Raw genomic sequence first — 23,466 nt, forward strand, 5'->3', positions numbered from 1 at the left:
TTTAATTCTAACGTTGATGCGCTTAATTTACTTAACAAACACATTGTTGTTGGATGTTGAGCAAACTATTCTAGTGTTGATGTCTATTGAAATTATGAGCTAAAATCATGGCGAAAATGTTTTGATCGTAATAGAAGCTATAGGTGCACCGTCTAAATAGATCCTTTCCGGTCGTCTATGAAGATGTAGTGACAACCACAACAACAGTACGTTCGGAGAGCAAATTTCCAGGAATCGGCAACATTCGCCAGGTAATTAATCATACTGTATGACTTATAGTCTTCCTTTCACACGCAGACGTGATTTATTTACCTTCGACTGGAGTCAATAAACCGGGCATCTCTTTAACGGCTGGGTGACATTTGTTTATGAAGCCATTTGGGATAAGCCCATCATGACTGTGTAACAACAGCAGCTCCTAGTAGATTGGGCACCAGCTTGGCACTGGGCAGTCTGGGCATGGCACCTAAACATTTATTGTGGCCATCTCTTCCAAAATATAAATACAATAAAGAATTTAGAAAATGGTCAGATGCACTGCACACATGATTTGAACATGCATCATTATTATCAAACCAAAATGTACCCTTAGCCTTAACCCTTAAACGTCTTCTTTATTCCCATAATGCCGAAATATTAGGCCTTAAAATGTCAAATGTTCAACTCATGTACATTCTTTACATGAGTTATTACTGTAGCATCATCATATCATGCATGTTCTAGCAGTGGTTCTGCATGGCAACAAAATGAACGTTGTTTTAAACTGACTTTCAGGTTGGATCAGCTTTTATTTTGAGTGCTTGGCCTAGTACTGTCCTCGCACTGGGTTACTGATCTAATCTGATATTTTGGGACAGGCCAATACATTAAGCCAGATTTATACTTTGTCGCATGTCTGACATTTTATTTTGGTGCTATAAAAAGCCTCATAACCTTTAATATAGCATATAAACTGTTTTGGCTGCTGAATAATAATAATAATAATCATTACTGTTTCAGAGTACACTGCATTTCAATGGGAACCGACCAGATGTCTGCTGTGGACACTGAGGTTCCGTCTGACGCAGTGGGCAGGCGCGTGTCTTGTGATGGAGAACGCGCCACGGTTCGGTTTGTGGGAACCGTCCCTCCAACTAAAGGTGAGTCAGCTAAAACACTGTGTGATGTCTGCAGCAGGTCAGACACTTTAACCCATTCTATCCGGGAAAGCATCTGTGGCATTGTCTATTTTATGTGACGACCAGGTATAGTCTGGTGACCACCGGAGAGTCGGGTGACAGCCGGAATGTAGACAGCACCCCGGGAGCAGTATGGGTTAGTGCCCCAGCCTGCATCCTCCGTGAGGAGGAAGCCCAAAAACCTTCGATGAGGCCTTTAGGAGGGCCATTCGAGCCGCAAGCGGAGCCTGCAGTACTACCGTTGCCCAGCGGTGGAGCCTGCAGAACCATTGCGGCTCAAGAATCCACCACTCCTGAATGAAGTGTCTGGTGCTGGGAGTCTGGTGCAACGCACAGGTCCTCGCGGTACTCCTGGTAGCAGGAGTGGACCTGGTGAGACGTAGGAGGGGCCCGGACAGGAGGCAACCCACAGAGCCTAGTCCCTCCACATGCCAGAATGTGGAATACCTCTCAGTCCCGGCATAGTAGTTCCGGAGTGGTCGCAACGGATTGTGCGGCCCTGTCTCTCCCTAGTGGGTCTGATCGAGGGTAGCTACTGGGATGTAAGTCGGGACTTGATCACCCCGGCTGGGTCACCCGAGTGAGGGTTATGATGTTCGCGAGACCCGAAACCCTGATGACCTCAGGATACATCACTGAGGATACGTCCCAGTTGCATCCATGCGATGTATTTTCGTTCTAGCGGGGAGAGAGATGGGGGGGGGGGGGGTGACATGCAGTAAGGGCCGTCGGGATCGGGAGTCGAACCCGCGGCACACTGCCAGACTGGATTACCAGCCAAGGTGCCCAGGCGGCTACGCCAGCCGCCCGGGCCATATACAAGTTAGAAAAAAGGGAACACGTGTACAGTATAGAGGGGCCTCTTTTACAGACTTTACAATTGCAGCCGCCGGTAAGTGCATCTTTGATGTAAAGTTGAGAGACACTGTTTGATTTGATTTGTTGTGTTCTCAAAGGGCTTTGGCTGGGCGTGGAGTGGGACAAACCTGAACGAGGCAAACATCATGGAACCCACGAAGGAGTCCAGTATTTTACATGCAGGTACACACTAATCATTACACCGTATGCTGCATTGTTAATTTTATGTTTAAACGAGTTAAATGAGTCAAGTTAATTCAAGTCAAATGTGTTTATATAACACATTTCATACAACAAACTTAGATAGATAGAAAATACAAAGGTCAATGATGATGAAAATACATTCACATTGATAATTGATTACAATAAAGTAACAATGCAATAGTAAGGAATAAGGCAACTGCACACTGTGAATTCAGGCCCTATTTTGCGTGTCTTTAACCTAGGTTGTTATTAGTGAAAGATGAGTGTTATTTATTTTTTCATTTGCTGCTTTCTTTATTTTTGACGGGCGGGAGCATTCGAACATGGGGCTTAAATATGCATTGTTTTTACAAAATGTTATATCGATTTATTTTTTTATTATTCACTATAGTCCTACTAGACCCCAAGGAAATTACATCTGGCCACAAAAGATCACGGGATGTATTGACTGTGACAAACTGACATATTGAGCCCAGTGTTGTTTTCGTCGACTAAAGACGAAAAATGTTCGTCCACTACCTTTTTCCACTGACAAAAACGAATGGAAACTAAATGAAAACTAAGCTATGATGACTAAAACTAAGACTAAATATACTGTGAATTTCGTTGACAAATAAAAACTACCGTAGACTAAAATGTTAGGAAGGGACTAGTGGACAAGAGATCCACTATAAGTCATTTTACTCTTGGTTGCATGCTGAAATTAGCTGATCTACAAGCTCACAATGCGTCGCATTGCGACGCGTTGTGAGCTTGTAGATCGGCTATTTTCAGCAAGTGTAAAAACACTCATTACGACGGCATCAAGGCCCACCAAAACACATTTGTGTTAAATCTTATGACATTTAGTCGACTAAAACTAGACTAACACTAAGACATTTCCAGGTGACTAAAATGTGACTAAAACTAAATGACGTTTCAGTCCAAAGACTATGACTAAACTAAAATCGAAATTTGCTGCCAAAAACAACACTGATTGAGCCTACAACACACACGGGTCATTTACGGTGATCTAGTCTACCAGGAATGAAAGCATGAACCAGTGTGCTGTGGTCATGGTGTCTCCTCCCCCATCTGACCAACCCCAAGGCATCCTAGCGGCGGCTCGTTCGTCCGCCCTAAGAAGGCCAGCTTCGGGGTGGACTACGTGGCGGCCATCAGGGAACTGTCCTCCAGCCTGGAGGAGCACCACGAGGAGAACGAGGATGACAAGATCAGGTACAGTATAGTCTGACAACGTCAAGTTCTCAGAACCAGTTTTAGGGTGTATTCCTACTTTTGAGAATGTACTGTGTGTGTGTGGGCCTGGACTGTCATTCATGAATTAATTTAACATATACTGTAGTATTATTGTAAAGTTGCCCGAACGGCCAAGGCTCCCAAGAACAGTCAGTAATGCAGTTTAAGGGTCTTTATTTTTCCCCAAAACTCCTCCACCAAAATCCAGATAATTGTTCAGTGCAATAATCCTCAATAACAAACTAGATTACAGGCAACAAAATAAGAAAGGACCAAAAGATAAATAAATACTTGGGCAACACTCCTTAACAAAACCCAACCAGGATGAGAGCTCGTACCTTGATCACACAAGGCCCTGTAGCTCTCCCTCAGGGATGTTATTGGTGTCAATGCCCACATCCAACTGACTAGTCTGTCGCTGCAGCCTCCCTTAAATAGGGATGGATCCATACTGCCATAAATAACACCTTGAATAAAAGTAACCTAAACATTCTCAATAATGCGTTACAATTAAAAGTATAAATCAGCATGTAAACTCAATGACAATAATAAGTTTAAAACATTAGTCTAGTTATAGAGAGCAGTTTTATGTATGTGTAGAGGGCACGGGTTGCCCCGTGACAATTATGTCAGGATATTGACAGAAAAGAGGCAGAGGAGAAAGCTGGAGCAGAGAGTGTGGGGCCACAATCTGTGGCCTCAGGATTGATCTTTTACCTTTTGCAGGACATAAGGCCAATCAGAAGGGGGCCTCCATCAAATTCCTGCCTGTGAAGAAGGAAGGGATGCATTTAATGCATCTAATATCTATGACGTGGAAACGATGCCATGCACCGTAGATGCACTAGGGAGGCAAACTGGAGCCTGACATTCAATGGAAGTGAGAGCTGGCTGGACCAGCTTTATGAAGAGACTATATTTTTAATGCTTTGTCAGAAAGGAAAATACTTTGATTTCAGCAGGAAGCAATATGTCTTTCTTTTATTTTCCTGAAACGTTTAATTATTCATGCACTTGTCCATCCGGCTCCCGTTGACGTCAATGCAAACACTTGGCTGGTAGTTTGCCTTCCCAATGCGACAAAGCTGGAATTGTCAGACCAAGAAAGTGACAATACGGTATGAATTGCATTTTTATAGCGCTTTTCCAAGTGCTCAAATTGCTTTACAACCTTTCATTCGTTCATACATTGGGAGGTGAAGCGGGCGAACAGTCGACGCCAGCGTCCTCACATTCACACACCGATGGTGGCGAGCTCACACCGACCGACTCATTGGAGGCAACGTATAGGGTTCAGTGTCTTGCCCAAGGACACTTCGACATGTGCACAGGAGGAGGAGCCGGGATTCGAACCACCGACCGGCGACCCCAGGGATCATTGGACGACCTGCTCTACCTCCTGAGCCACAGCCGCCCTAATGTATGCGTTGTTTCCTGTGTTTGCAGTATGTTTGTGTCCAGGTCAAAGAGCCTTCAGGTGGTGTCCCTGGTGATGAAGGACGTCTATGGTTCTTCTGACTCTGAAGACGACATCAGGGCAGTCACACCCGGTAACCCTTTTAACCCATTTTGACCTGAGATCAGACAGTTTTCTGAAAAAGCCATGTTTCTATGTAAGTGGTTCTTCGATTTTTCAAAAATAGCAGACCTACAAGCTCGTAGCGCACCACTCGGTGGCGCACTATGAGCTTGTAGATCTGCTATTTTTCAATAGCTAAAGCATAAAATAATGCTGACACCAAAAGGGGTTCCCGCCCTCACGCTCTACGCAATGTGTTGGTTTTCTCTAAAAACGCAGAGAAATCAGGAAATGGGGAAACAAATCTATAGTAGAAAATGAAAACATTTTTACCAAACTAAACCACATTCTTCAAATCATTTTATACCTTCAAAAATAGCAGATCTACAAGCTCACAACCCATCACAACGAGCTTGTAGATCAGGGGTGACCACACCTTTTTGTTCTCTTTTTTTGAAGTTCTTTTTTCTTCTACTGTGTGAGTGCTTGCGTGTGTTTTTTGTGTGTGATACAGCCCTCTGGTGGCACAGACAGACAAGCCAGGCAGGCTTGCTCGGTGCATTTGCAACAATCTCGGAAAAAAAAGTATTGCATTGTGGGTTTGAGCTGACAGGCACTTTTAGATGTCAATCAATCAAATCACCTTAATTCAAGTGGCAGATCATAATTTAGTTATTACAATCAGTGACAGAGGGGAGAGATGAGCAGGTCAGGACTGAATTGATCAAGTGTTGACCATCTTTTTTTCTTCTCGCCAGATGTTCGCACTCTGGACCTGGGCGCCAACCTGTTGAGCAGCTGGGATGATGTGGCAAACATCACCCGACACATGGAACATCTGCAACAGCTACTGCTCAGGTGTGTGTGTGTGTGTGTGTGTGTGTGTGTGTGTGCTGTTTTATAACATTCTGTATAAATCATTGGAGCTGTGCAGAAAGAGATCAGAGCTGACCCTCGAACGGATCGGTCGCACTTCAGAGAGCTCCCCAGACAACAGCGATTTTTAGCTATGTTTTCAACCTTTTCCGCCTTTTTCCTCCTCTTCATGCTATGGATTACGGACGCATACTCTAATCCAACATGGACCTTACACCACCAAGAAGAGATGGAACGTCACGGAATCGAAGCGGAGGAGTTTCACAGCGATTTTTACCTTCTAACTGGCGTTGAATGTAAACACATTTCTTTTGGATCAGCAGCGATTCATGGCCTGTTAACAGCAAACCCGAATCGCAAGTACAAGCCCCCGACTGGCAAGATGGATCGCAGAACTGTGATTATTCTTTTCTTGTTACTATCGGGAGATATTCACTTCAATCCTGGACCGGTTACCCGATCACAAGCAAGACTGCACTCACAGCAGCAACTGTTGCTTCCGCAAACAACGGCCGTTCCCATCGCAACGCACCACGGCTTCCACGCCTTCCAGAGCGCCGCGAGCGCCTCAAGCGCCTCCCCCACGGAACGGACCACGGACGCAACTTCAAGATCAGCCCATGAACTGCAGACAACCAACGCCAGCGGACCCCCACATACCACCGCAGGCGTCTTGTTCGCCGAAGCCACCCCAGCGGCAGTGATCATGGAGCTGAACGAGGAACACCACCCCCTCCCCCACACCCACAGTCAACCCAGGACTACAGAGGATAATAGACCACCCATTCCCACCCCAGCCACGGACCCAGACACCAGGATGGATCTGACCTGGCCTACAGACATGTCCAGACATGTTCAGACATGTTCAGACATGTTCAACGGCGCCACCCCCCACATTCCACCGCCCCTCCCCACTCACACCTCAGCCACGGACACGCCCATCCTCGGTCACACCTCTGACTACTTCAACACAGACGAAATTAACACAATCGTCGCATCCAACGGCCTTCACCTGTTCCATTTGAATGTGAATAGCTTGAGTCCCAAACTAGCTGAGATCAGACATCTGTTCCAGAACGGTAAGGCAAACATACTGTGTTTCTCTGAAACTAAACTTGATGAGTCTACTAAAGACCCAGAGATTGAAATAGAAAATTACTCAGTCATTAGAAATGACAGAAACAGGCATGGTGGTGGCGTGTGCATGTATATTCACCAAGATACTGAATACATTACTCGTACTGACTTGCAGCATGATGAAATTGAAACTGTGTGGGTTGAATTAATTTTCAAAAATGCTAAATCGGTATTAGTGGGCACCGTATATAGACCCCCTGATCAGAATGAGTTCTATGATATACTTGAGGGGTGCTTAGCTGGGGAGGAATGTGTAGAGAAGATCCTGATTGGCGACTACAATACGGATATGCGTCATAAGGAAGCTCCTGTGTTCAAGTCATTTAGTCGGTTTTGTGATCTGCATAGTATCAGTCAGCTAATTACCCAACCCACAAGAGTGTGTGATTCTTCTCAAACTGTCATTGATCTCATTCTGACCTCGGACAAATCCAGAATCTCAAAGAAAGGGGTTATTGTATGTGGGCTCAGTGATCATTTTATGATTTTCTGTACCCGCAAAATACAAAAACTCAAGTTTGACTGTCACAAAACAGTCATATCTAGGGACCTCAAAACCTACTCTAGTGAGGCCTTTAACCTTGAACTGGAGAATCTGGATTGGTCCGATGTGCTCAGGAGCTCACTAGTCGAAGAAGCATGGCTTGGCTTTAAAACCAAATTTACATCAGTACTAAACATCATGGCTCCTTTGAGAACCGTCAGGGTCAAAACCCGCTCGGAGCCATGGATGAATTCGGACATACTGACTGCAATGAAAGCCAGAGACAACAAATGCTCTGAACTTCTTAAATGCAAGTCCAAACTAGCCAAGTGCAAGCGCTTCGACAGTGATCTCCAAACCAAACTGTGCAACCTAAAAGCCCAGTGTAACAAGCTAAGAAACAATGTAATTGCCATGACCAAATCAGCCAAATGTAACTTTATCAATGATAAAGCCGAGGAAATCAAAAACAATCCTCGGGAGCTATGGAAGTTACTAAACAATCAACTAGGCTGTGGTCGGAAACTAAAAACCAGGTTTACTAACATAAACATCAAATCGAATAACACCCTCATCACTGACAAACTCGATGTAGCCAACCACTTGAACATCTTCTTTACAAACATTGCAACAAAGCTGGTTAGCAAACTGCCCTCCCACTCTGGGCGTTTTGGTGTAGAGCACATCAAAGCCTTCTACAAAAACCTTGGTGTTTGTAAAGATGATTTTAAAATGACAATGGTAACAACCGAGGAGGTACTTAAAAAACTGAGTGCCCTCCAACCCCACAAGGCCACTGGCCATGACAATATTCCCTCCAAATTTCTCAGAGACTCAGCCTTTTCCATAGCTCCAGTCATCACCCACATAGTTAACCTCTCCATCAAACAGGGACAGGTCCCCCAAGATTTTAAACTGGCCAAAGTAACCCCCTTGTACAAAAAAGGGAGTAAATTAGAACCCGGCAACTACCGCCCTATTTCTATTCTAAGCTCCATCTCGAAAGTGATGGAAAAAATAGTCTATGAACAGGTTGAAAAGTATCTTGCCTCTAATAAATTGCTGTACGAGTTCCAATCTGGTTTCAGAACATCCCACTCCACTGACACATGCCTCCTCTATTTGAGCGATCACATCAAACACGAGGTGGATGCTGGAAAATACTGCGGCATGGTCATGCTGGACCTCCAAAAGGCTTTTGACACCGTGAACCACTCCATACTGGTTAACAAGCTTAAAGCTATTGGTTTTGATAGCACATCAGTGAGCTGGATGCAATCCTACCTGGAGGGGAGAGAACAGATGGTGGAGGTGAACGGAACACTGTCCCCTCCCCTCCCAGTGAGCTGTGGCGTCCCACAAGGAAGCATACTAGGGCCTTTACTGTTCCTAATTTATGTTAACGACATGACTTCAGCTTGTGACTGCAACTTGTTCCTGTTCGCAGATGACTCAGCACTGCTGGTCTCGGACAGGAACAAACTGCAGGTTGAAAAGACCCTCAGCTCTGAACTCGGTAGAATCTGCACCTGGCTCGCTGATAACAAACTATCCTTACACCTGGGAAAAACTGAATCCATCCTCTTCGGATCAAATAGTAAACTCAGCAAGGCAGATGGCTTCTTGGTTAGAGTGGGTGACAATATTATCACACGAAAAGATGAAATTACCTACCTAGGTTCCATCCTGGAGGCCAATCTTTCCGGTGATAAAATGGCCACCAACGTAATCAAAAAAGTCAATCAAAGAACAAGATTCCTTTACAGGATCTCCTCACTGGTCAGCAAAAACACCTTGAAGACCTTAACAGGAGCCCTCGTACAAGGTTTCTTTGACTATGCATCCACCTCTTGGTACCACAGCACCTCAAAGGCCCTTAAAACAAGGCTCCAGACCTCCCAAAACAAACTGGTCAGGCTCCTACTTGGCCTCACCCCCCGAACCCACCTCACCCCTGCCCACTTTGACAGGCTGGGATGGCTTAGGGTCGACGACAGAGTACAGCATCTTGCAATGGGTCTGGTCCACAAGATTCGATACACCACCAAGATACCCATGTACCTGTCTAAATACTTCCTTAATGTAAACGAAGTCCACACCCACAACACCAGAGGGAGTGCAACAAACCATGTACAACCCAGATTCGGCACAAACAAGGGACTAAATTCTTTTCGCTCCTATGCCACCAAAATGTGGAACGCCCTACCAACAGTCATTAAGACATGTGAATCCCTTGACTCCTTCAAAACCGCTCTCAAAGGGCACCTACGGATGGCTGCAATTCGAAACTGGCCTCTGTAAAATCTGAATCCCCCCCCACCCCCCCCCCCCATTTTCCCTCACTGTATATTGTATCTTTTCCCTTTTTTGCTTCCCATATGATGAATTCCTGTTCTGTACTTTAGCTACATAGAAATGTCTATTTGTATGTCTCTAAATGTCTGTATGTCTTTAAATGTTTTGATGAATTGAACAATGTGGACCCTGTTGTAAACAAGTGTAATGCTTAATTGGGTCGTCCACTCACAGTTGACAGTCTTTGTATTGAGTTTGTGCTTAAAATGTACTGTAAATTCTACAAACTGTTAATAAATATTTCAATCAATCAATCAATCAAAAGAAACAAGGACTATTGATTGATTGATTGAATTGATTGAAATATTTATTAACAGTTTGCAGAATTACAGTACATTTCAAGCACAAACTCAATACAAAGACTGTTAACTGTGAGTGGACGAACCAAATGACCCAAGCATTACACTTGTTTAAAACAGGGTCCACCATGTTCAATTCATCAAAACATTTAGAGACGTACAAATAGACACTTCTATATAGTTAAAGAACAGAACAGGAATTCATCATAAAGGAGGTAAAAAGGGAAAAGAAACATATTCAGTGAGGGGAAAAGGCGGGGTGGGGGGATTCAGATTTTACGGGGGCCAGTTTCGAATTGCAGCCGTCCGTAGGTGCCCTTTGAGAGCGGTTTTGAAGGAGTCAAGGGATTCACATGTCTTAACTAGAACTGCACTCTGTCGAGTGCATACTTGCTTGTTGCACACTAGTTGTCTAGTAGGCCATAAATGGCCAACTAGTGCGCAAGCAGAGCGCGCAAGTCCTTTCGACCGCTGTAAACTGTCAAATCTCAGTATCTCTGTGAAGGAACGTTTGAAATGATTAATGTTTAGATGTAACTATTTGCTACCTACTTTATACATATAAACATCTAGTATTATTAAGTATGATTCAAGTTTCTATCTATATAAGAAATACTGTTTTATCGTTGTAGATATATTCTGGATCCCTTTTTAGTTTTTCTAGTCATACACATACACACCACGTACTCTGGTCCCAGCAGATCAGGCACAATTTGCCATTTTATTTTTTACTGATTATGTATATAGTATACGTATGACTAGCTCTAAATGATGACGTAAGAAATATATATAGTATATATATAGTATATAGGCATATACTATATACGTATACATATATACTCTATACTGTATAAAGTGTGTAGTTGTAAGTTGATTAGCGGTATACTGTGGTTACTTTGCGCCAAAAACCGTGACAGCTGTTCCGCCATTTGAGGCTTACGCAGAAAAACATCAAATCTGTGCCTGTGTTGCTGGACCAAATGACCACAAATGACCATATTTCTTACGTCATTATTAAGAGCTAGTCATACACATACACACCACGTACTCTGGTCCCAGCAGATCAGGCACAATTTGCTATTTTATTTTTTACTGATTATGTATATAGTATACGTATGACTAGCTCTAAATGATGACGTAAGAAATATGGTCATTTCGTCATCCAGCAACACAGGCACAGATTTGATGTTTTTCTGCGTAAGCCTCGAATGGCGGAACAGCTGTCACGACGAAGGAGACCGGGCGAAAATATTACTTGCGCGCTCTGCTTGCGCAAGTAATGACTGTTGGTAGGGCGTTCCACATTTTGGTGGCATAGGAGCGAAAATAATGTAGTCCCTTGTTTGTGCCGAATCTGGGTTGTACATGGTTTGTTGCACTCCCTCTGGTGTTGTGGGTGTGGACTTCGTTTACATTAAGGAAGTATTTAGACAGGTATGGGTATCTTGGTGGTGTATCGAATCTTGTGGACCAGACCCATTGCAGACCCACTAAAGAATGTTGAAATAAAGTGGAAAAAGGCAGTTGAAATGATTGTTGTTTTGATGTCCCTGTGGTTTCTCTCCAGTGACAACAGACTGCGTCTGCCCTCTGACCCCCTGGCTCAACATCATGCATTCTCCAGTCTAAAGGTCCTCTCCCTGCAGAACTGCGCCCTCTCCTGGCCACAGGTACACATTGATTAGTCAAACCCAATGGGCCCTACTTTGGGACAACAGTGTTGCACAAAAGTAGCGGGAACTCTTCAAGCTAACAAACAAACACGTTGTAAGCTTGTAGATCTGTTCTTTTTTTAACCCATTTTGGGCGGGAACCCCTTTTGGTGTTAGCATTATATTATGCCTTAGCTATTAAAAAATAGCAGATCTACAAGCTCATAGCGTGCTACGAGCTTGTAGGTCTGCTATTTTTGAAAAATCGAAGAAGGACTGACATAGAAATATAGCTTTTTCAGAAAACTGTCAGGATGTAGAAGACATTTATAGAATCTGATCTCGGGTCAGAATGGGTTAAGCCAAAGTATAAAATGGGGGTAAAGCTTTTGATTCCATATTAACAAACTTTGCAGAGGACCCCCTGGAACTGTTGAGAAGCCTTCTGTCTGTGGAACAGAGTCAAACAAAATGTTATGCCCCAACCCCTACATTCAAAGTGCTTGTCACTGGGGCGGGGGGGCAGTTCAAATATGATTATGTTGGGGGGGGGGGGGGGGGGGGGGGGGGGGGCACGGCCTGAAAAGCTTGAGACCACTGTCCTCTATAGGACCTATACCAGGGGTCCTCAACTAGAAATGATGAAGGTCCACAAATATTTATTTGAATAAGACAGAGGTCCGGTCCCATGCGCGGCGTCCATCGGAGAGCGGGGCTCTATGCCCGTTTAGTATGGTCAAGCCAAGCTTATACAAATCAGATCCCCTTCCAACCAACCAATAATGGGGTGCAGAGTGCAGGCCCGGAGTGGAACTCCAAATCCAAATCACACTGCGCGCGCGCACAGCGCGCGCCAGAATTTTGGGGGCCCTTGGGGGACATTTTGGAGGCCTTTGCAGCAATTTCACATGAGAAATGTACCATCTGATGTTATTTATATTATTAACTTCTTCCCTCCATTAACATAAGACACACAATGTAGTTGTGCTGCAGCAACACTGCCTGAATTGAATTGAAATTGAGTTGAGTACCCCTGACCTATACAGTTGTCTTTTCTATTGTAATTGTGTCTCATCTGGGTTTTTTTTCCTCCACTGGGTGCAGCTCCTGCAGTGCGCCCCCATGTGGCCTCAACTGGAAGAGCTTTACGTCCAAAACAATGACATCACACAGCTGCAGAGGTGACACCCGTCAACATTCAACACACCTGTCTGTCCCTTCTGAATTTAAATGAACAGAAAGCTGTTTTGTCTTCACTTTATTGTGTTTCCCCATTGGATAAATTCTCTTTGGAGTCGGAGACTAAGAACTGTAGCACAGAAACACAAAGAACAGCATGAATCAAATATTTAACATAGCACTTGCGTGGCGCAGTGGTTAACTACCTGGCCCACCACCACAGAGGTTGTGGGTTTGAATCCACCGCGGTGCATTGTTCAACTTTGTCCTGTCGAGGGTGTAATTGGCCCGTGTTCGGGGACGATGATATCACTGTCCTACAGGCTGGTAGCCGGAAAGCTAATATTGTGATGTCATAACATACTTTTTATTTGTGTTTTTCCTATTCATTTGGTCATTAAGGTCCACAGAATGAGAGGTCTGCTCTGCCGGAAACACAAGAAAAGGTTATGGGCATTTTTTTATACCACACCATAGACAACCAATATACATTTTCCAAATGTCATTTAAGTAATGTGACGTGTCAAAGGAGGGGGTTTTCATGATTCTGAGTCCATTCCAAGCATTAGTTTTGCACAGAAAACACTCCTTCACCTAAAAACTGTCATCACGAATGTGATGAGGTCAGCACATTTGAGCACATTTTGGGCAAGTGGCTATGGCTGAAATTAGGCAAAGGAATGTTTTTCGTGCAAAACTGGATTCATAGAATCATGAACCCCCCCCTAGTTTGACACGTCACAATTCACATGCTACTTAAAGCATGATGCAATTTGGAAACCTTTACATTATATTGGTTGTCTATGGTGTGATATACAAAAATGGGCATAGCTTTTTTCGGTGTGTCTCCGGCAGAGCAGACCTTTCATTCATTCTGTGGACCTTAAAGCTGCTATAAGCAATAATATGTCAAAACCTTAATGACCTTTTTTTTTTTTTTTATGTTTTTGGTATTCAGACATCCAGCAATGGGTAGAACGCTCCCAGATAATTTGTAGTCTCTGTGACACATCTAGTGGCCGCAATCCACATTCAAATATTTCCCTAGAAGCTTTGTCATTGGTCGATTTGCCTGTCTGCTTCCTGATTGCTTAGTCATTGCGACCAGGTTTTTTTTTTTGGCCAATGACAAAGCTTCTAGGAACATATTTGAATGCAGATTGCGTCTCCTAGATGTGTTTTTGTGGGGAGCGTTCTACCTATTGCTGGCTGTCTGAATACCAAAAAATATTTTTTATATTATTGTTTATAGCAGCTTTAATGACCAAGTGAATAGAAAAAACACAAATAAAATGTCATGACATCACAGGTTAATCTCTATTCCTTGAGCTTTTTGGGGCCTGTGGCTCCCCGGCTATGGGAACGTGAGGGGTAGGACGAAGGCTCTGCGTCCTCCTGAGGGGGCCTCCTCATTGGCCGGTGACTCAGTCGGTAGCATACGACAGCAGTGACAACACCCAGATATGTGTGTGGGGATAAAACAGGGAAAAGGGATAGAAAGCAATAGAGGGTTAAGCGCATGCTTAAAGTGAATGGCACATCGAGTGGCAAAGCAACATGCAAAGTGAGTTTAACATTGTTTAACTTTGTTTAATGCATTAAAATAGGACTTTTCTGTTTGGATGCATGGGTTGTCAAGGCCAGAAAGTAGTTTTTTGCCACTCTGTAGGCATTTCCTGCATAACTTCCGAGTTTGATGATGATGTCACGCGCATACCCCCTATAAGCACAAAAAGAGACCATATAGAGTGCGAACACCAAGTAGTCATCGACATTGATCACAGTTATCTATACTTTTTTTGCCTTACAGGCCTCTCTGTCCATAGACACTGTGCAACAAAGCAATACACATGCAATACCTATACAATACTGCACAATTCGACACAACTACAAAAACATGGCAATACAATACATTCAATATAACAACTATACTGCAACTATTCAGACTCCTGTTGTTCTGGCTGACCTCTGTGGTGAGAGCCCGTTAATCAGTTTAATCGATTGACTGATGTTTGAGGGACAAATTAATAGTTCTATCTTGTCTTCCTTCCATCGTTTGTGTTTTGTAAAGGCCGGCGGGGGTCCTGGAGTCTCTGAAGCTGTTGGATCTGTCCCACAATCAGTTGGTTGAGGACAGCATTCTGAGCCTGTCTCAACTGCCCAGGTACTGTGAAAACCACTTTCACAAAACTCTTTCATAGATAGATAGATAGATAGGGTTAAAGTGGTTAAACCGATTTGGATGTAGTATTAACTCATTAATTGGGATGCCAGGGACCACCTGGCATCCCTCAAGGACCTCTGGTGTAATGTGTGTTCCATTATGACGGACACAATGCTAATGAACAATATGAAGAAAAATAAATAAATAAATAAAAGTCAGAGAGGAACTGATGATGCAACTATCAGCCTGCTTAACCCCCCTCCCAGTTTGCCAGGGTCCTTTTTATTGATTTTACCTCTGCTTTCAACAGCATGCAGATACACACCCTTCTGCAGAGACTCATTGACATAGGGGTAAATGGAGGTATTATCCATCTGGTCAGAGACTTCCTCTCTGACCGTCCTCAACAGGTCCGTGTTAATGATACTCTGTCCGACATCACTGTGCTTAACACCGGTGCTCCACAGGGGACTATCTTATCCCCCTTACTTTTCTCCTTATATACAAATGAATTCCAGTTAGCCCAGGATATGTTTCATTTGTTCAAATATGCGGATGATATGGCCCTGGTTGCCTTACTGAAGAAGGGGGACACAGTGGGGGAGGAAGCATACAGAGCACATGTGTTATCTCTTCAGAACTGGTGCGATAAAAGCTCCTTAGGGATCAATGTGACAAAAACAAAATAACTTGTCATTCATGAAAAGGAACCTGTGCAGTCCATTACAAGTGGTGGACAAATAGTGGAGGTAGTAGACACTTTTAAATATTTAGGCACATATATTGACAGCAAACTCAATTTCAGTGAAAATACTGACCAGATTTTTTAAACTTGTAACCAACGCCTCCACCTACTACGCAAGCTCAACTCCTTTAGAGTGAGCAAGCACATGGAAACAGTCTATAAAAACCTGATAGAGGGAATCTTGACTTTTAACATGGCAATGTGGTTTGGCAATCTAAATGTAAAAGGAAGAAGCAAGCTGCAGCGAATAGTAAACCTAGCCTCAAAAGTCATTGGGAAGAGACAGAAACAATTAGGCTGTATCTACAAGGAGGTAGGCTACTTCGTAAAAAAGCTATCAAGATAGCAAACGACCCCTCTCATCCACTCTGCGGGGAGTTCGAACGGCTTCCCTCTGGTAGACGGTACAAAGTACCAAGGGCTAACCGTAACATTTTTTTAAATTCCTTCATACCAAATTCCATTAAGGCACTAAATTATACCATGTCTCGCTAGATTTGTTTGTTTTTCCAATGTATTTGCCACTGTCGTCCTGCACTTTTTTGCCATGAGAAAATAATTGTGTTAAATGTTGTTGCTGTTGTTGTAACCGTTTGTTTTTTACTGTTGAGACCGAAGGCAAATTTCCACACGTGGACAATAAATGAAACTAACTAACTAACTAACTAACTAACATAATGTTTAAATATGGCCCGTACATATCATGCTAAAGCTTATTCAGACACATTATCAGACAAATGACTTCAATGATTTAACTGTCAAGTCTTCATTGTCTCCTTCTAGACTGGAGTACTTGAACCTGTCCAAGACTGGTCTGTCTGTGCTTCAGTTCACCGATGTACCTCCTGGTAAAGTCCTTATTGTGTTGTCCTCTTGTCCTGTCTGTGGTTTAGCGTTCAGAATATGCTGCATTGATTCAACCACAGTGATTAGAAAGTGTGTATGTGTGTCTGTGTGCGTGTGTGTGCGTGTGCGTGTGCATGGTTTAGGTAGTAAAACAGCCATGTTCCCAGCGTTAAACACTCTGCTACTGAATCACAACAACATTTCTGAGGTGAGCCCCCTGTTACTCTGATTACTGTACAGCTATTTAACCCATTTTGACCTGAGATCAGATTCTAAAAATGTCTGTTTGAAAATGACAGTTTTCTGAAAAAGCTATGTTTCTATGTCAGTTGATTTTTCAAAAATAGCAGACCTACAAGCTCGTAGCGCACCACTCGGTGGCGCGCTATGAGCTTGTAGATGTGCTATTTTTCAATAGCTAAAGCATAACATAATGCTAACACCAAAAGTTACTGAACAAACACTATAGCAATGATTACCACAATAGGGCATACTGTAGCAGCGGTGGGCGTGGCTTTCTGGCACTACTGAAAAATCTGCCATTCATTTTTCCCATAGACATTTACACAAATATTTATATCAATTGTTTTAAGCCTATAGAGAATCAAGCCATGAAGGTTCCTGGTGATTCATGGCCATAAAACCTTTGATTCTGTGATTATTATTATTTTGAATATTTAATAATAATTATTATTACCCTTATTAATATTACCCGTATTATTATGTATTTATTTATTTTTCACAATACAGACTTCTACAACAATCTGTTTGATCAACCATAGTAACACAGACCCCTTTTGTTTCCTTCAATCCTTTATACACACACACACACACACACACACACACACACACACACACACACACACACGCACAGTGGACCGTAGCGAACGAGCTGGACAAGTTGCCGAGTTTGGTGGAGCTGTCGTTTCGATACAACCCCCTGCTGGGCCGAGAGAGGAACCTCCAGACCGCAGACCTGCTGCTGGTGACCAGACTCAGCCAGCTGACCACCCTCAACAAGTGCCAGGTCAGTTTGCAATGCATGCACACTCACGCGCACACGCGTGTGTATGTGTGTACTGTATGAGTACTAAATGTATAGTGGAATTTGAGAAATACACATTGTACACAAATGACATATTTGGTTTGGGGTTGGGATTAGGTCTATAGGGATTGTGTCAGTCTCATGCACTGATAAATACAACTGATCTATTATACTACCGGTAGTCTTTGCCATGACCCAGCCAGGGAATCGAACCCCAACCTCACAGTCTTAGGGCCGATTCATACTCCTATCTTACCGCTGTAGTGCCGAAATGATTTTGGCTCGTCAGAAGTTTTCAGTAGCACCGAAGAGCCGACTTTAGAACGGTACCTGCCCCCCCCCCCCCCCCCCCCAGAACCTAAAATGACGTCACATTGTAGGCTCTACATAGCCGAACCGACTTTTATTCGGCTCTAAAATAGGAGTATGAATCGGCCCTTAGGGTGGACACGCCATTGTGCTGGAAACGTCACAGTCACCTTATGGTGCAATAAAAAGGCATATATTATAATATTACAGAATCGGAGCCCTCAGGGTGCGAGCGTCTTTATTTGTTATTCTTGTATACCACTCAGCAGTCAGCACCTTTTTCTTTCTTCTTCTTCTGGATACTGCAACACTATTGAAGTTAATAACTTGGTTCTTTATACTTATTTCTCCTAACTTTATTTGTTTGAGACTGAACAAACGCTGTATAACAATGATTGCAATCGGAATATAGGGCTATTTGACAAAACATATACTGTAGAGCACCTTTAACCCATTTTGGTGTTAGTGTCATGTCGTGCTTTAGCTATTGAAAAATAGCAGATCTACAAGCTCATAGCGCGCCACTCGGTGGCGCGCTATGAGCTTGTAGATCTGCTATTTTTGAAAAATCGAAGAGCGACTGACATAGAAGACATTTTTAGAATCTGATCTCAGGTCAGAATGAAAACTGTCAGGATGTAGAAGACATTTTTAGAATCTGATCTCAGGTCAGAATGGGTTAACTCATGTAGGCCCGACGTCGAAATAAAAAAAAACGCTCGCTCTGAAAGAATATATATTCAAAGATTTGTGCCGCATTTCTACGATTTTTTAAAAATAGCAGACCTGCAAGCTCATAGTGCGCCACTCGATGGCGCGCTATGAGCTTGTAGCTCTGCTATTTTTCAATAGCTAAAGTATAACATAATGCTTAGTTAAAACACCAAAAAGGGGTTCCCGGACAGAATGGGTTAACTACCATACACAATGTTTTCTCTGTCACTATGACGACCGACAGCTCACCCGCGAGGACCGGAGGGGGGCGGAGCTGATGTACATTAAGATGTTTGGGGAGGCGTGGCTTCAGGCCGGGGGCAACCGAGATCCCGAGAAGAGCCGACCCAGCATGCAGTTCACCTCGGAGCACCCCCGCTTCCACAGTCTCATACACAGTATGTTCTGGTTTATTTATTTATGAATTCGAGCTATAGACCGATATAGAGATCGCTTTGTCTAACGTAACCCAGCAATTATTTTACCCTTTTTTTTTTAATGACATCGGTATCGGCAATTATCCAGATTTGTAACCACTTTCAACCTGGTGTCCCTAAATTGGGCATGTCGTCTTAGGCGAGCAATTTTCTAAAAACTTTTCAAACACGAAAAAACACGAAAAAACACGAAAAAACACGAAAAAAAGACACATACGCTACATAAAAAACGACTAAACTCTAGTAATACCAACACATTCAACATATGAAGTGAATACGATGTCTCATGTTTGTCTTGTAGAGTACGGCGCCCCAGAGGAGAGTGAACTCAAGAAGCAGCAGCCATTCGCTCTGAAAAACCAGCTGTTGAGTGAGTCGAGTTCTCCCGCCCACTTCAAACCTACATATTTATGCCAGTAGTAATTCTCAAAACGTTAATTTCAAGGACCACCAGTTAGATAATGCATTAGGCCAACTCTGGGAGTGTACAAAGTTACAAACGGAACAGGTCCATGCAGTACACTCTCAGGCGCCTTTTCCACCGGTTGGTTCCCAATGGGAACCGGTTCAGTTCTTTTTGGTTTTTAGTCCATGAGCCAGAGCTCCAAAATTGGAACGTTAATTATGAATTGAGTGGGCAAAACCATACCTATATTAGATTATCACCATGAAACTTCCCCAATTGAGTACTTACACGAAAACAATGATTTATTGTATTACAAATTTAAATATGCAAATGAGGCATTGTGTAGGAAAATATAGGTAAATATGAAAAAGCTACTACGTTGGAAGGGTTATCATGTATTAATTTACTTGTATTGATCCTATAAACAATTTAATATAGGTCTAGTTTTTCCCACCAATTTTGGAGCTCTGGCTCATGGACTAAGAACCAAAAAGAACTGAACCGGTTCCCATTGAGAACCAACCGGTGGAAAGGGGGCCTCAGAGTTGCAGACCGGTAAGGGTCCATATTTTTGGTTCCTCTCAAACTACTCTGTAAATGTTATGTCTGCTGTCTCCCTCTTTTGGCAGAGACAGGCAATTGCATGTCTCCGTAGAAGAGTAGGAAGCACTGGGTGTTCACTAGCTGTATTGTGTTAACATACTCTACCATACAGATTGGCTAAAAGTGAAACCTGCACTGTATTTAATTGAAATAAATCCTGGATTATGTAGCTTTAACCCATTTTGACCTGAGATCAGATTCTAAAAAGGTCTTCTACATACTGTTTTCTGAAAAAGCTTATGTTTCTAATATTGCCGAGTTTTTTCCCCCCAAAAATAGCAGATCTACAAGCTCATAGCGCGCCACTGAGTGGTGCGCTATGAGCTTGTAGATCTTCTATTTTTCAATAGCTAAAGCATAACATAATGCTGACACCAAAATGGGTTAAATTCCAATCGAAGACAAGATGTCACTGTCTGTCCACTGCTGCTGTTAACTGTCAAAGCTGTTACTTTTGGACATAAACATTTCCATTTCGAAACCACAGACAACATCTCATGTTTCTTTCTGTCAGATATCACCTTTGTTTGTCCAGACGAAGCCGACCGAAAACCCATCATCAAGAAAGTCCCAGGTAAGGAAAAATGCATCAGAATCCTTTTCATTATATATATATATATATATATATACACTATATAGGCATGTTTGCACATAAGGTTGGTGCATCACACCCAATAACAGTATAGAAACATCTCTATTATTTACAAATATTGTCTCAGCATATAAATATACGGTAATTAACTACAAACATAATGTCATTGTAATAACCAGTGTATTGCTTTATTCACTTTGAATGCTTTCCCATCCAGACTCCATGCTGGTTCAGAAAGTGAAGGGACTGTTGTATAGACTGCTGAAGGTCCCTGGAATGCAGATCCAACTCTCCTACACCAACTCAAAGGTAGAATGCAGATCCAACTCTCCTACACCAACTCAAAGGTAGAATGCAGATCCAACTCTCCTACACCAACTCAAAGGTAGAATGCAGATCCAACTCTCCTACACCAACTCAAAGGTAGAATGCAGATCCAACTCTCCTACACCAACTCAAAGGTAGAATGCAGATCCAACTCTCCTACACCAACTCAAAGGTAGAATGCAGATCCAACTCTCCTACACCAACTCAAAGGTAGAATGCAGATCCAACTCTCCTACACCAACTCAAAGGTAGAATGCAGATCCAACTCTCCTACACCAACTCAAAGGTAGAATGCAGATCCAACTCTCCTACACCAACTCAAAGGTAGAATGCAGATCCAACTCTCCTACACCAACTCAAAGGTAGAATGCAGATCCAACTCTCCTACACCAACTCAAAGGTAGAATGCAGATCCAACTCTCCTACACCAACTCAAAGGTAGAATGCAGATCCAACTCTCCTACACCAACTCAAAGGTAGAATGCAGATCCAACTCTCCTACACCAACTCAAAGGTAGAATGCAGATCCAACTCTCCTACACCAACTCAAAGGTAGAATGCAGATCCAACTCTCCTACACCAACTCAAAGGTAGAAGCAATCATAATAATAAAATCACACCCGTGTGAACTGAGTGGTGCAACTACACATTTATTGTTATAGTTACTGTACTGTATAGACTCTTTTTTTTTTTAAACATCTTGAAGTGCTTGGAAATTTGCTGCTGGTCCATAAATAATCCCAGTGTTGTTCAAGATGCATAATAATGATTGTCGCGTGGTTTAGCGACGACTACCACAGTCCACATACCACTATGAGAGGAGAACGAAACTTTGGGACTTTTGGGAGTGTCATAGCACGCAGCATTGACGTGTGTTGCTACGACGCAGCATTGTGTTGCTACGTGCTAGGCACTACACACACACACACACACACACACACACACACACACACACACACGTGCGATAGGACGCAGCATTGTTGCTTCTCTGTATCGTTCCAATTTCTTCTCTGTATCGTTCCAGTTTCTTCTCTGTATCGTTCCAATTCCACGCATGCGCACACCACTCGTGCTCATGACCACTGATACAGGTACACAGATACAGGTACACGGACATTGCTGGTTGTAGGAGTGGTTGCACCACTCAAAAACCTGACTGCCATGGTTGTGGATTCCATATTAGCGTTTTTAACCCATTTAGGCCTGACCTCGAAAGTTTTCTGAAATAAATATTTTCAAAAATAGCAGGCCTACAAGCTCGTAGCGCGCCACTCAGTGGCGTGCTATCTTTGAGAAATCGCGAAATCTTTGAGAACGCCGTTTTATCCCTTCTCCATGTAAACAGGCAAAACGGTGAATCCGCAAAACTTATGACATCATGGCTCACAGCGCATATGTTTATTACATTGACGCAGAGCCATGTATGATAAAGAGTTCCTGAACAAGCCTCCCTCCTCGCCTACAAAGCGCTGCTCATCAGCGATGGTGAATGTAAAACCATGATGTAAATAAAAAGCCTTGTGATAGGCGGCTGCCGCGGCAGCTGCGTTTATGTAGCCTAATGTAAATTTATAAAATATATAACCATCCCGTGGCGCGCTCTGCCTGCATGCTCTGGGCTGTCTGTCAGCCTGTGTGTCACTCGATGCGTTAATAGAAAGCAGGCAGCGAGCGACGGCCACAACCACGTTGTGTTCTGGAATCATTTCAAAACCTCAATAGGGTTGCGTGCAGGGGTTCTTCTTGTACGTGGGTGACTGGTCTATTTGGTAGCCCGTTACGGCCACCTAGCGACATTATAGCGTTTTCATAAAGTGTGCGTTCTCGTGTAAAGGGTCAATAAAAATTGAGAACGCAACAGGACTTTGTCGTTTTATCTGGCACTTATAATATGCTCCAAATGTCATGCTCTACGATAAAGAACGGTTTACTTTAACAGTTGTTCCGGTTTGTTTTCTCAGATCGAGGGCACAGAGATTGAGATCGACAACGACCTGAAGTCCCTGCAGTTCTACTCCATTGAAGACGGCGACACGGTGTTGGTACGCTGGGCCTGAACGCAACGCACCACTGGTCGACGCCTACACTGTTTAAAGCCACATGAACCCCTAGTGCCCCTAGCCGAAATTTGACACTCTGCAAGCTCACAATGCATTGCATATTTCCAGGCAAATATATGTAGTGGAGATGATGGGGGGGGGGGGGGGGGGGGGGGAATGGAGAGGGACAAAATAAGAGTTCAGAAGTGCGTCGCGCATATACAGTTTGTCGCTGGTGTTGGACACAGTAATACAGTTC

At 43.3% G+C, this 23,466-nt stretch overlaps 1 protein-coding gene across 1 annotated transcript; it reads left to right on the forward strand.

Annotated features, from left to right (window-relative positions):
- Positions 1 to 168: 168 nt before the first annotated feature.
- tbce (tubulin folding cofactor E) lies at positions 169 to 23,364 on the forward strand. The gene is made up of 17 exons (XM_083766243.1): positions 169 to 251; positions 1,000 to 1,139; positions 2,135 to 2,219; positions 3,330 to 3,458; positions 4,926 to 5,029; positions 5,757 to 5,856; positions 11,717 to 11,819; positions 12,906 to 12,982; positions 15,052 to 15,144; positions 16,673 to 16,737; positions 16,879 to 16,943; positions 17,610 to 17,762; positions 19,048 to 19,201; positions 19,542 to 19,610; positions 20,764 to 20,823; positions 21,059 to 21,150; positions 23,130 to 23,364. Exons 2-17 carry the CDS (start codon positions 1,016 to 1,018, stop codon positions 23,223 to 23,225), a joined length of 1,569 nt encoding a protein of 522 aa, XP_083622369.1. The 5' UTR covers positions 169 to 251; positions 1,000 to 1,015; the 3' UTR covers positions 23,226 to 23,364.
- Positions 23,365 to 23,466: the final 102 nt, after the last annotated feature.

The sequence above is a fragment of the Protomyctophum parallelum genome (genome assembly GCF_964188405.1).
Source record: "Protomyctophum parallelum genome assembly, chromosome: 5".
Lineage (NCBI taxonomy): Eukaryota > Metazoa > Chordata > Actinopteri > Myctophiformes > Myctophidae > Protomyctophum > Protomyctophum parallelum.

Coding starts and splice junctions, on each gene's coding strand:
- tbce (XM_083766243.1), top strand. CDS start 1,016: ATGGGAACCGACCAGATGTCTGCTGTGGACACTGAGGTTCCGTCTGAC. Junction 19,202..19,541: donor CTTCCACAGTCTCATACACA/GTATGTTCTGGT, acceptor TTTGTCTTGTAG/AGTACGGCGCCCCAGAGGAG. Junction 21,151..23,129: donor TCTCCTACACCAACTCAAAG/GTAGAATGCAGA, acceptor TTGTTTTCTCAG/ATCGAGGGCACAGAGATTGA.